This window comes from Sus scrofa, chromosome 10 (genome assembly GCF_054392235.1).
Source record: "Sus scrofa isolate SSC_HxYL_T2T_F1_AM1 chromosome 10, Sscrofa_HxYL_maternal_Yorkshire_Landrace_v2.0, whole genome shotgun sequence".
In the NCBI taxonomy this organism is placed as follows: Eukaryota; Metazoa; Chordata; class Mammalia; order Artiodactyla; family Suidae; genus Sus; species Sus scrofa.
Window position 1 is genome coordinate 52396626 of NC_139392.1, and position 14062 is coordinate 52410687.

Sequence of the window (14062 nt, forward strand, 5' to 3'; positions counted from 1 at the left end):
TATCTTGTTTTATCTTTCACACCTGAGCAGAACCCCCACCCCCCAGCCGCCCTGATCTATGTGTGTGCATCTTTTGGCCAAGATGGAATCTGAAGCAAAGCATGGTGGGAAGGTTGTCCAGACTTATTATGGCCTGGCATCGCCCTCCCTTTCTGACCCAGAGGGGTCTCTGCCCATGCATAGTTGGGGTCTTCCTGAATCTGAGGATATAAGCTCTTTGTCTTTTGTCCAAGCAGGGCTTAGCCCCTCTTTTGATCCTGTCATTATCATTGTTTAACAAGTTCACAGAAGACAAGTACCAGTTATTGGCTGGGTGCCTGTTGTTATTTCTATCTGGAAGTATAGTGAGGTGGCTGGTTATAAATGCTTATCCAGGAGCCCACCTATCTCCTGTCTCAGGAAGTGTAAATAAGAGGCTAGTTGGAGTTGTCTATCCTGGAGCCCTTCTACCTCCTGCCTCATTCCTAGCTCCAGAGCCCATGGGTTCTCTACACACTGCTACACACATTGTCATCTACATTTATTAAATTCTCTTCAAGTCACCCAATTTGAGTGTGTTCTGTTTTTGTCAAGGCCTTGTTCAGAGTTTATCAACATCGAGGTGTCAGCAAATTTGACTTTTTTTTTTTTTTTTTGCTTTTTTTGCTTTTTAGGGCCGCACTTGCAGCATATGGAAGTGCCCAGGCTAAGGTTTGAATCAGAGCTGCAGCTTCTGGCCCTCACCACAACCATTGGCAACACCAGATCTGAGCTGCACCTGCAATCTACACTATAGCTCATGGCAATGCCAGATCCTTAACCCATTGAGCAAGGCCAGGGATGGAACCCACATCCTCATGGATACTAGTCAGGTTCATAAAATGCTGAGCCACAATGGGAACTCCTAATTTGACTTAAAAAATTTTTTTTATTATAGTTGATTTACAATATTCTGTCAATTTCTGCTGTATAGAAAAATGACCCAGTTAGTTATACATATGTGTACATTCTTTTTCCCATTATTATCTTCCAATCATGTTCCATCACAAGTGATTGGACATAGTTCCCTGTGTGATACAGCAGGACCACATTGCCCATCCATTCTTAATCCATGTCTGCTCTGGACAGGACCCCTTGGGTGTGCCAAAAAAACCTAATTTTTTAAAAAATTAAATGCAAAAAAAAAAAAAAAAAAAAACCAACCTTGTGGGTTTTGTTTTCTGTCCCCCTGCTTTCCTCTTCTTCCTCTAAGTTGACTTTCATTAGTGGGCTTGCCCCTTGGCTTAAGAGGTGTTGTCAGTAATATTTCTGAGGAAACGCCTTCCAAGATATGTGGATTAGTTAGAAATATTGTACAGACAGCTCTGCCCTCCTATGAACAAGGATGTCATATCTGAGAGCACAGCAGAGGAGTGTTCTTGGCCTTGAACTGATATGGCCTGGTGTCCTGCCACTAGTGGAGGGTTCTGTCACCTGATCCAGCTGCAAGTTTGACTGTATCTGCCCCCAGAACATTATTGTATCTACCTGGGGTGAACCTGGGTGGGACAGAGAGCTGGGACTCCACTGAGTTATAAGAACTGGTGTTGGAGTTCCCGTCGTGGCACAGTGGTTAACGAATCTGACTAGGAATCATGGGGTTGCAGGTTCGATCCCTGGTCTTGCTCAGTGGGTTAAGGATCCACCGTTGCCATGAGCTGTGGTGTAGGTCGCAGATGCAGCTCAGATCCCGCATTGCTGTGGCTCTGGCGTAGGTTGGCAGCTACAGCTCCGATTTGACCCCTGGCCTGGGAACCTCCATGTGCCGCGGGAGAGGCCCTAGAAAAGGCAAAAAAAAGACCAAAAAAAAAAAAAAAAAAAAAAAAAAAAGAAGAAGAACTGGTGTTACTGAATGCAAGTTTGCATGCCTGATGCACAGTGAGGCCAAACAACCCAAAATGTCAGTTTGGAGCAGAAAAAAGGTGACTGCAGGGCCATGTAAGGAGATGGGTGGCTCATGCCCCCGAAATCCTGTTCTCTCCAGAGTGTTTCAGCAAAGCATTTTGAAAGGCCAGGTGAGGGAGGAAAGTCGCAGTGTATGATTAGCTTGCACACAATTCTCTGATTGGTTGATAGTGAGGTCACAGGGGTTAACTTTATCAACCCTTTGGTACCAGAAGGTCTGGGGGCTACACGCTCATGATCATCAAGTAGTTAATTTCTTCCATTTGATGGTGCCTTTTAGCATCTGGAAGACCCAGGAAATATGCATTAAATACCATCATCTGGGTCCTTCAGAGAGGAGTTATGGCAGAGGATATGGGGGAGGGGCATGTCCCTGGAAGACCCCATAGCGTCCTGCTCAGTTACCCAGGTTCATTTCTGTTTTTCTTTCTTTTTTTCTTTCCTTCTTCTTTTTTTTTTTTGTCTTTTTACCATTTCTTGGGCTGCTTCCGTGGCATATGGAGGTTCCCAGGCTAGGGGTCGAATCGGAGCTGTAGCTGCCAGCCTACACCAGAGCCACAGCAACGCAGGATCTGAGCCGTGTCTGCAACCTACACCACAGCTCACAGCAACACCGGATCGTTAACCTACTGAGCAAGGCCAGGGATCAAACCCGCAACCTCATGGTTCCTAGTCGGATTCGTTAACCACTGCGCCATGACAGGAACTCCTCATTTCTGTTTTGATGCCAGCTTACTAATAATTGTTTCTGTGTAGTAGGATTTGGTCTGAGGCTGGCTTGCCTTTTGTAACACACCATCTGCTGGCTGGTTGTTGGGGAGGAGATCTGTAGCCCAAACTACCTCTGATCACTGGAGGCTACGAGAAAACCCAGTAATTATGAATAGACTTAGGTCACAGCAAAGAGGGATCTGAGCCGCATCTGTGACCTACATCACAGCTCCCAGCAATGTAGGATCCGTAACCCACTGAGTGAAGCCAGGAATCGAACCTGTATCCTCAAAGAGACGATGTCGGGTTCTTAAAACCCCTGAGCCACAACAGGAGCTCCCAAGATACTAGAACATTTCCATCACCACGAAGATCCCTTGTGTTGCCATTTAAAAACAAACTCCCCATCCATCCTACGCTCACTTCTTTCTTAACCCTTGGAAACCACAGATTTGGTCCCTGTTTCTAGAACATGGTCAGTCTAAAGAAGTGACATAAATGGAACTATATACTTTGTAACCTTTTTGAAATTTTTTTTTCTTAGCATAATTCTCTGGAGATTCATTCAGGGTGCTTTTCATGCTGAGTAGAATTCCATGGTATGGAGGTTCCAAGGACGTTTTAACCACCCATCTATTGAAGGACATTGAGATTGTTTCTAGTTTTTGGCAGTGAAAATAAAGCTGCTATAAACATTTGCATATAAGTTTTGTGTGAATGCAAGACTATTTTTTCTGGGATAAATGCGGAGGAGTGCAATTGCTAGCTAGTGTGGTAGTTTCATGTTTAGTATTTTAAGAAACTGCTAAACTGCTTTCCAGATTGGTGGTATCTTCTCACCAGCACTGTATGCGCGTGGTGCATTTTCTCCACATCCTCACCAGCATTTGGTGTTGCTATTTTTAAATTGTGGCCACTCTGAGAGCTGTGCAGTCACATCTCCTTGTGGTTTTATTTTTATTTACTTTTTAAAATGATTTTTATTTTTTCCATCATAGCTGGCGTACAGTGTTCTCTCAATTTTCTACTGTACGGCAAAGTGACCCAGTCACACATACATATATACATTCTTATTGTGGTTTTAATTTGCATTTCCCTGATGGCTAAAGCTGTTTATATCTATTTTTTTTTTAATTAAAAGAAATGTAAGAAAGAAAACATCAAAAAGGCCATTATTTCTTTGCCCAGAAAATCCCTGTTAAAATAATGCAGGCATAAAATTAGAAAACTCAAACAGCTCAGAAAGGCACACAAAGAGAAATAAAGGCTTCTCCTCACTACTGCCCTTGCCAGACCCTTCTCTGCAAAGGTCACCAGAGTTCACAATGTCTTGCGTTTACTTTCATAAAAGGTAAAGGAAAACCATGGTTATATTCATATACCACATCTTGATGTGGATACTGATAGATGAAGTAACAGGTAGAGTTTACTGAGACGAGAGATGCTGCAAGCACAGCAGGATGACTTTCTGACGATCAGGGAGAGCCAGCAATGAGCATGCGATCATGTCTGCTTTTATAGCCCAGGGAGAGGAGCGGTCCTGTGATACACCTGCTGACCTGCTGGTTGGTTGGGGAAAGAGGGGTCTTAGGATACACTTGCTTGTTGGTTGGGGGTGTATAAGGCTCTATAGTGAGGTGAGGAGTAGGGCACATACCTTACCTAGGAATTTCAGAGTAACAATCCAGAGACTTTCCTGATTGGTGGGTGGCTCTGTCTAGTTCCCTCTGTCTTGCTTCTCATCTTCAAGGTTAATCTTCAAGGTTGGAGCTGGGTCATAAACATGTCTGTGTCTTGCTGCACTGACAGAACTCAGTCTTGTGGCCAGACTGAGGACAGGAAATACCAGGACTGTCATCTAGTCTCATGCCTAGGAAGAAGCAGGGCACTCATTTTAATGGGCCACTAGCAGTCTCCATTGGAATTTACACCTGTATGTATGGTTTTTGCCCATGTAAGCACAAATGGGATCCTGCTTCACACACCCACAAACCCTCTTCTGGATTTTGCTTTGTTCATTTAATAATGTATTATGGAGATCTTGCCACAGCAAAGGCATACAGATTGTCTTGGTCTCTGCTCAAGGGTTGGAAGAAGAATTTCCCGATTCAAGGAAAGGTGAAGAAAAGACCAATTTATTGAGCATGGTGTGGTGGAGAGAAGGTAGAGTTTACTGAGATGAGAGATGCTGCAAGCACAGCAGGATGACTTCCTGATGATCAGGGAGAGCCAGCGACGAGCATGCGATCATGTCTGTTTTTATAGCCCAGGGAGAGGAGCGGTCCTGTGATACACCTGCTGACCTGCTGGTTAGTTGGGGAAAGAGGGGTCTTAGGATACACTTGCATGTTGGTTGGGGGTGTATAAGGCCCTATAGAGGTTGGGTGAGGAGTGGGGCTCATACCTTTCCTAGTAGGGACAGGAAGGAGTAGGCCAGGTTGCTCAATGACACAGGTGGGGGATGACATGGGTCTGGTAATTCCTGTCTTGGTCGGAGGCTTTGAGTTCTCTGTCCTTGAAGGGGCCTTGAAGCCCAATGCAGACAGTCTTCATTCTTTTGAGTGTTTTCAGGGTTATCCTATTGCAGGGATATATCAGCCTCTTCTATCAGTCTTTTAGGGATGACCACTAAAGTTGCTTTTTGTTTTTGTCTTTACAAATAATGTTTTAAGACACAACCTAGAACATAAACTCGCATGTACCCAAGTATACATTCCTATCAGTAAGACTGCTGGCTCAGTGAGGATGTGCACTTGAATATTGGATACCATTGCCAGATAGTCCTCTGCATGACTAAACCAATTTTAACCCACCTCATATTACTAGAAATTTTAATATTTAGATAATACATATTATAATATATTTAATATATATTTAAATATTATAAAATTTACTGTTTGTCATTCTGATGTATGTAAACACACATTCTTGGTTGTTAATGCCTACAGAATGCTAGAAGCAAAATCCATGATTAAAGATTGTCTGGTTTAATTTCTCCACGTCTGAGCAGTTCTAGTGCCACACACACCCGCCCCTTCAATGTCTGGGATGGTACAGATGCAGGCACTGTTCCATGCTCTGGTGTGGAAGACAAAGGCAGTTAGAATTCTCCTCAAGACAGTGCTCCTGGTAGCTCCAGGTAATGGCACATGGTTGCCCCTTGGATTAAAATATCTTGGCTCAGACCAACCCACAAAAAATGCTCCATTCTTGAATATTTACTCACAATATATATATTACATGGCAATATATGATGGTGTCTTATGTTGTTTCAGCAAAGAAATTCTTCCTAATGTCTAAATTACTCTGGTCTAAATTACTCCAGCTGTACTCTCAGCTTATTCTCTTTCATCTTGCTTTAAATGAAGACAGCAGCTTTTAGCTATTTTATGTTTCCCTGGATTCATTGCTTTGTTCCTGTGTGGCTTGACTTCAACCCTATAATTTCTGGTCCAAGCTTTGAATATCCTAGATTCATTGTAGTATGTTATGGCTGTGTGTGTTTGCGTGTGCATGTGTGTATGTGTTTGTGTGTGTGTGTGTGTGTGTAAGAGAGAGACAGATGCATCAAACAAGAGTATATAAAGTGTGCTCATAAAAAATTTAAAATGAGTCCCTTATCACCCAGCTTAAGAAATAGATGCCTATATTGTACCTTGAAGCCTACAATATAGGCATCTACGTCATGCCTTTGTGTTTCCTCTCCCTCACTCCCAGTAGTAGATGTAAGTACTATTATGAACATTGAGTTAATGGTTTCCTTACTTTAAAAAGTTCTATTGCATATGCGTGCACCCCTCATCAGCATTTGGTTGCATTGTTAGTTTTGAATTTAATATAAATCGATTCAGGTATTTTCTATAATCTGCTTCCTACTGATCAATACTGTGATTTTGAAATTCATCCATGCTGATGTACATAGAACATGGCCCATTCTTTTTCAGCATTGTATAGTATTCCATTACATAAGTTGACCCAATTTAGTTATCCACAATAATTTAATTCACAATGGCAACAAATGAATATAGATAGCTGCCATATTGGTGGCAGGAACTGCCAAACATTCTAATTATTCCATTGTATGGAGTTGTAGCTGGTAAGTGACTGTCCAGCCAAGGAATTTCCCAGACATCCTTACATCTCGCTGGGGCCATGGAACTAATTTTGCCAATGAAATCAAGCAGAAATGATGTGTGTCATTTCTTGGTTAAGGTGGGTGGTTAAGGAGGGGATACATCTTTTCCACCCTATTTTGATCCTTGCACTCACTGGATGTTATAGCTAGGGCAGTCTTAGAAACCTGGTGTTGAAGGTGGCAATGCCTTTCTCAGCTGTAGGTCCTAAAGGACCATGTGGAATAGAGTCTGTTATATAAGACAAAAGCAAAATTTCATTATGTGAAGCTATTGACATTTTGGACTTATTTGTTATAGCAGGTTATATTATCCTTGCTAATGCAAATTAACAAGAAATGTCCTAAATTTATATAAAGAAACTTTTAAAGTTTTTAGAAGAATGCATTGTATCTGAACAAATAAATCACATGTTATGGATGAGACAACTGATTACTGAAAAGATGTAACTTTCCCCTTAAATATCTCTAATTTCAATACAGCTGTTTAAAAAATACAATTTTGTCCTTTAGTTGGAAAATTAAACGAAGAAGATAACACAAAAACATTTTGAAAGAAAGTAGTAAATTGTAGGAACTTCCACTCTCAGACACCAGATATCAAAGCCTATTATAAGATTATTAGAAGTGGCACTGGTGTAGAAATTAACAAATAGGCAGTAGAACAGCGCAGATAAATCAGAGACAGACCCACATTCATAGGAGGATTTGGCATATGACTAAGCATTTCAAATCAGAACAAGTAGGAAAATGTTGCCAAGACAATTTGCCACCCATTTGAAAAAAACAGTGCTGGATGATTTCAACCTCACCTTATTCTCAAAAATAAACAACTGAAAAACTAAGCTACAGGAGTTCCTACCGAGGAGTTCCTCAGCGGTTTATGAAGCCGACTCGTATCCATGAGGACCCGGGTTCGATCGCTGGCCTTGCTCAGTAGATTAAGGATTCAGCGTGACCATGAGCTGTAGTGTCGGTCACAGACGAGTCTCGGATCCAGAATGGCTGTGGCTGTGGTGTAAGCCGACAGCTACAGTTCTGATTCCACCTCTAGCCTGGGAACCTCCATATGCAGTGAGTGAGGCCCTAAAAAGACAAAGAATATAAAATAAAATAAAATAAAACACCTCCAAATTTTGAATTCTATCACATTTCTGACCCAGGTGCTTCAGAGGGGAGGGCATTCACATCGTGACTCTGCCCAAAAAAGCACTTAGAGTAATAGTTCTTGGCATATAGCAAACACACACAGACCACCGTTACCATGTCACAGTTAGCCTGGCCCCGTGTGGCTGTTTTACTCAAAACCCAGAAAATACTGTTACTTTCTGCACATTTAAACTAAGGAGAGGCAAGCACATCACCCTATGGTCAAGGGGGCGATGGCCCAATTCCCCTTTAGAACAAGCCTTCCCTGTCTGCTTGTCATCTCTGTCTTTTTGGTTTTCCCATCCCCACCCCCAGTTAGCAAGACAGGGACTCAACGTCGTGCTTATCAGCCGGACACTGGAAAAACTACAGACCATTGCTGCGGAGATTGGTGAGTGATCCCATTATTTCTTCTAAGGGAGATGTTTGTAGAGCCCGCCAGCCACGTCTGGTCCTGTCCTCCCTGTAGAGGCATCTGTCAGCATCCCCATGGCTGCTCTTTGGCGCCTGGGGCCCCAGCCCTCCTGCAGGGAGCCAGGGTTAAGTGCAGGACTAAGTGGCTTTAGTTCACTTTTGTTTACTTCACCTGTGATTCTTTGGGCTGCGTGAAGCAGGAACAGACTCACCCCACAAGTAGGTCTATTGTCTTCTTTGGTCCAGTGTCTCTATCTTTAGAATCAGACCCCTCATCCAGAGGCCTCCTCTGCTTGATTGCCTCTGCTACTCCTTTCTTTTTCTTTTCTTTTTTCTTTTCTTTTAGGTCCACACCTGCAGCGTGTGGAAGTTCCCAGGCTGGGGGTTGAATTGGAGCTGCAGCTGCCGGACCACACCACAGCCAGAGCAATACAGGATCTGAGTCACATTTTTGACCTACTGGACCTGCACCGCAGCTTGAGGCAATACCAGATCCTTAACCCATTGACAAGGCCAGGGATCGAACCCACATCCTCAAGGATATTAGTCGGGTTCCTAACCTGCTGAGCCATAAATGAAACTCCCCTCTGCTACTCCTTTCAAAAGCAACATCTATGTTTTGGGACTTCACGTCCTTCTGTCTGTGCTCCTTGGAATAGGGACATTGCTTACTGGGGCTTGAAAGTAAGCAAGAAAGATTTGATTCCATGTACGGTTGTGAAGGTTGTACACTATACAGTCCTATCAGACAGCATTTATATTACAATGTTTTATTATATGGCCCACTCTGAAGTGTTCTTAGTTAATAATAATCATCTTATGCCTTTCTGGGTATTTGAATTTTAATCATTTTAATTTAGTAATTAATAAACTTCTTAACTCAAAGGAATGAGTCTTCGGCTATGAAGGCAGACTATGGCAGGTTGTCTGGGGACAGCTTTATATCCCTGGGGGAGATTTGGGATAAGAGAAGGAAATGAGAGGTGTGAGTCTGAGCAGTCACACTCGGGCAGCTCAGTGCCCTTGAACTAGTGAATTCTACTTGTGTTCTGGGTCTGGATATTAGAAATAACTTTGACCAGGGGAGTTCCTGTTGCAGCTCAGGAGAAACGAATCCGACTAGTATCCATGAGGATACAGGTTCGATCCCTGGCCCTGCTCAGTGGGTTAAGGATCTGGTGTTGCCGTGAGCTGTGGTGTAGGTCACAGATGCATCTCAGATCCCATGTTGCTGCGGCCGTGGGCTAGGCCGAGAGCCTCAGCTCCGATTCGACCCTTAGACTGGGACCCTCCATATGCCTTGGGTGTGGCCCTAAAAAGCAAAAAAAAAAAAAAAAAAAGAAAAAAAGAAAAAAATTGATAAAAAAAAATAACCATGATGAGGACTAGGAATTCTTCAGTGTTCTCCCCACAGTGCTAAAGTGTACTTTTTAATCTTCCTTTTAAAAAGCAAGCAGTGTCTTTAAAAAACAAGCCCTGCACCCAAACTATGCCTTAAGATCATTTGGCCCAGAAATATTGGGTCTAACTCCAAAGCTGAGCAGGGAGCACCTGGTGAAATCTTGCTGATGCTTTGAGATGTATCCAAAAGCTCCTGTACAAGGCAAGTTCACATAGAGTAGTGGAAAGAGCATTGAACTTGGAGTGAGCAGAGTGTGCCCTTGGTTAAGCCAGGAAGCTTCTCTGAGCCTCAATTTTGACCTCTGAAAAACTGCAATGGTACCTACTATACAAGGCTGTAGAGAGGATTAAAAAAGATAATGTGGGAATTCCCGTTGTGGCTCATTGGGTTACAAACCCGACTAGTACCCATGAGGATGTGGGTTCGATCCCTGGTCTCACTCAGTGGGTTAAGGATCTGCTGTTGCACAAGCTCTGGTGTAGTTCACAGACGAGGCTCAGATCTGCTGTGGTTGTGGCTGTGGCTGTGGCCGGCAGCTGCAGCTCCAATTTGACCCCTGGCCTGGGAACATCCATATGCTATGGGTGTGGCTCTAAAAAAAAAAAAAGATATTATGCACGTAAATGCTTTATGAATGCTAGAATGTTGGACACATACAAAAGTCTTCCATGTCTATGCAAAAGGGACTTGATACTCACTGAGCAGAGGCATCGCATTTTCATTTATGGCCCTTAGTCCAGGGGTTTGAAACTTGAGTATCACCAGAGTCACCAGGAACATGTGTGAAAACAGATCACAGGGCCCACTTGCATGGATTCCTGATTCAGTAGCTCTGGGATGGAGCCTGAGATTTTGTGTTTCTAACACGTTCCCAGTGATGCGGATGTTAGTTCCCACTGTGACAATGACTGCATTCAATCTGCTAGAAGGGCTTTACTTGTCACTGTAGTAACTCTTCGACTCACAGAGAGTTCACACAGAGAGCATCTTTCACAAATCTGTTAGCACATCCCAGTATTTCTCTGAGGTCATTTCTCGTTTCTCATTAAGGGGGGGGGGGGCTTGTGCGCTTACGGGTCTGCCCAGGTGGTACAAGAGCTTCAGGGGGATGTGGGCAGGAGGGCGTTTGGACTCCTGTTCATTAAAAAAAGAATCTTTGTCTCTAATGCAGAGTGGACGATAGGGACTAGCGTCAAGATTATACAAGCAGATTTTACTAAAGATGACATCTATGAAGATATTAAAGAAAAACTTAAAGGCTTAGAAATTGGAATTTTAGGTAAGTAAATTACAAAATGCAAAGCTTGTTGTTATATGTCCGTGAAACAGTGATCTTAGGGATGTTTGATTTTTCAGCAGTAGCTTAAACTTAACCTGTGACTATTAGCAGTACCGCTAAACCAAATATTAAAGTCCAAGTCTTCATGAGGTGTCACTGGATTCACAGATACATTAATGGCTTTGCAATGTAGCAAATCTACATATTTCCACCTTCCCAACCATATTTCCTAGTATGAGAATATTTTCCTTTCACCGAACTGATATTGACATTGGGAAGGAAGAAGGAAATATTGACCTTGAAGAATTAGTTTAGTAAACAAACATCTCTGCGATTGATTCATGAAATAGTGAGTTAGTGGGGCTATTTGAGGATTGCCTTTCTCATTCAGGAAACAAGATACAATTTTTTTTCTGTGATAATTTATCTATAATTTCTTTTATAACTACACATACAGTACAATATTGATACTGTTTATGGAAGATTTGATTTCTAAACTTTCTGTCACATTTAAACATTAATTACATTTTTTACTAATAAGAGTGTAAAACATATTGTAGGAAAACTGGAAAGAACAGAGGAGCTTTGAATGAATTTCTTGGAGTGCCCATCATAGCTCAGTGGTAATGAACCTGACTAGGATCCATGTGGACGTGGGTTCCATCCCTGGCCTTGCTCAGCGGGTTAAGGATCTGGCATTGCCGAGACACTAGCTTGGATCCCGTGTTGCTGTGGCTGTGGTGTAGGCTGGCAGCTGCATCTCTGATTCGACCCCTAGCCTGGGAAAGTCCATGCCATGGGTGTGGCCCTAAAAAGACAAAAAGACAAAAAAAAAAGAATTAAAAATTTCTTAAAATCTAGACAGCCCAAGAGAGCACTTTAGTACTTATCCTTTCAGACACACACACATAGTTTCAAAATCAGGATTCAACTTACATTCTGTTTTGCAACATTAAAAAAAAAATGCATCGCAAATGTTTTTCCATATTTTTGAAACTCTGAACAGCCATAGTTTTGAATGACAGCATTGCATTTCATCATGTGATTATACCATGATTCATTCTATGTGCTTTGTATTAGTGAACTGTGAACCTTTTCTGGTCCAATTTCCTCACTGTTATCAAACCATGTTGCAATGAATGACCTTGTATATAAATCTTTTTGCATATGTTTCCTTGGAAAACTTCCCAGGAGAAGATTTCCTGGATTGAACATGACATTTTTTAAGTCTTTCAATAAACGTTTGCTGTTGGGCACGTCTGACATCTTTTTGTTTTGTCTCTTTGGGTCAGTCAACAACGTTGGGATGCTTCCAAACCTTCTCCCAAGCCATTTCCTTAACACACCAGATAACATCCAGGTAAGCCTGTGCTCTTCTGTGGATGGTTTCCTCTCACCCAGATCCTAAGCCCTCTGGCTGGATGATCACCAGGGCGAGGAATGGGTAAGGGGAGTGTGGCCAAAATTCTGTATTCCAGGTGGGTGTTTGTCTGGAGTCCTCCCTTTCTTTTCACGTTAGTCCTTGATGCATGGTCAAGGGTACCTCTACTCATGACTCTCTAGGATAAGGCCATCTTCCCTCTTCTCCACACATCAAAATTTACCTGCCTTGTGTCCCAGTCTCCTGGGGTTCTGTACCTAGCTTCCTAAGGGAGAAATGCTGCCTAACAAATTCATAGCTCTGGCTTAAGTGGTAGAAGGCCAGCTCTTTAGCATCTTTTGTCTTCCCAGTAATAAGATTTGTTCAGCTTTCAGAAAAATCCAAAATACAAACTCCGTGGTTGGGGGTGTTGTGAGTCCAGCGAACTTGACTCAGAGCCATGGCTGCCATTGTCGGTCATGAGGAAATGTCTTGGAAGGCACTGTATTTTGACTCTTCCTCAGCTCTGACCTTCAAAGTCATGGAGCTATACCAATTCTGAGTAGGCTGTATCACTTCTACCCCCCTCCCCTGCACCATTCTGTGAATATCCCTATGGCCCTATGTAAGCCCTGAGTCTGCTGCATGGATGTATGATACCAGATTGCTCCAACACTGCTGAATATCTCACAAACCTCCTCCTGGCCACATGCCTAACCCCGTTTCTGGCACAACTCTATGTCTTTCCATTAAGCAGTTTCCATTCTTGCTTCTCTTTCTCGATTTATGCAGCGTTTGTACTTGTTTATGTGTCTGTCCCTCTTTCCTTCTGTCTTCGGTGATTCTAGTACTGTCTTTATCTGGCCTCTGTAGTCCAGAGCCTCTACTCTGTATTCTACAACCACTCACCTTTCTAATCCCTATGCTCTTATCTTCCAGATCCCCACACACTAAACTGTCTTCCTTCAGCTGGAAATTAACCATCTCCATTTGAAAACCTGTGTCTGTATTTCCTCCCTAAAGTTTCAAGGAAACTCTCAATTGATGTCTATTTAAGATCACATGCTTATAGAATCACAGTATGGATGTCAGATGTTTGCCCATTCTAGTGCACCCTTGCTGAGTATCAATTAGGAGCCTAATTTGCAGGTTGAAAGTGAGGGAACTGCTCAGACACACACTTTTGCCCGCTTTGTGGGTCTTTACCACCGATGACTTCTCAAGAGTATTTCTCGTATGATCCGACTGCTTTGTGATTGTGATTATTTATTACAGAGTGTCATCCACTGTAACATCACCTCGGTTGTGAAGGTATGTGATCAATATACGTGTTCAATGCATTAAAATGTAGCAACTGTTGGAATTTGGCAACTCAGGAGAATTGGTCCCTTCCCCGTAGATGCAGAATTCTTTAAAACTGACTGCACTTGATTGAGAGACCATGTAGTAGCCTTTTAATGGTTTTATTCTCTTTCCATCAAGAAAAAAAAAAAATACAGTGACAGGGAATTCCTCTTTGGGCTCAGTGGAAATGAACCCGACTAGTGTCCAGGAGGATGCAGGTTCAATCCCTAGCCTCACTCAGGGGCTTAAGGATCCAGTGTTGCCGTGAGCTGTGGTGTAGGTCGCAGACATGGCTCGGATCTGGTGTTGCTGTGGCTGCAGTATAGGTGGGCAGCTGTAGCTCTGATT

At 42.8% G+C, this 14062-nt stretch overlaps 1 protein-coding gene across 1 annotated transcript in view; it reads left to right on the forward strand.

Moving 5' to 3' along the window:
• Positions 1 to 14062, forward strand: part of HSD17B3 (hydroxysteroid 17-beta dehydrogenase 3) — a 42194-nt gene that overhangs the window by 13065 nt on the left and 15067 nt on the right. The window contains 4 exon segments of the mRNA NM_001244790.1: positions 8231 to 8306; positions 10903 to 11010; positions 12303 to 12370; positions 13646 to 13681. Of these exon segments, the coding sequence (NP_001231719.1) occupies positions 8231 to 8306; positions 10903 to 11010; positions 12303 to 12370; positions 13646 to 13681 (288 nt within the window).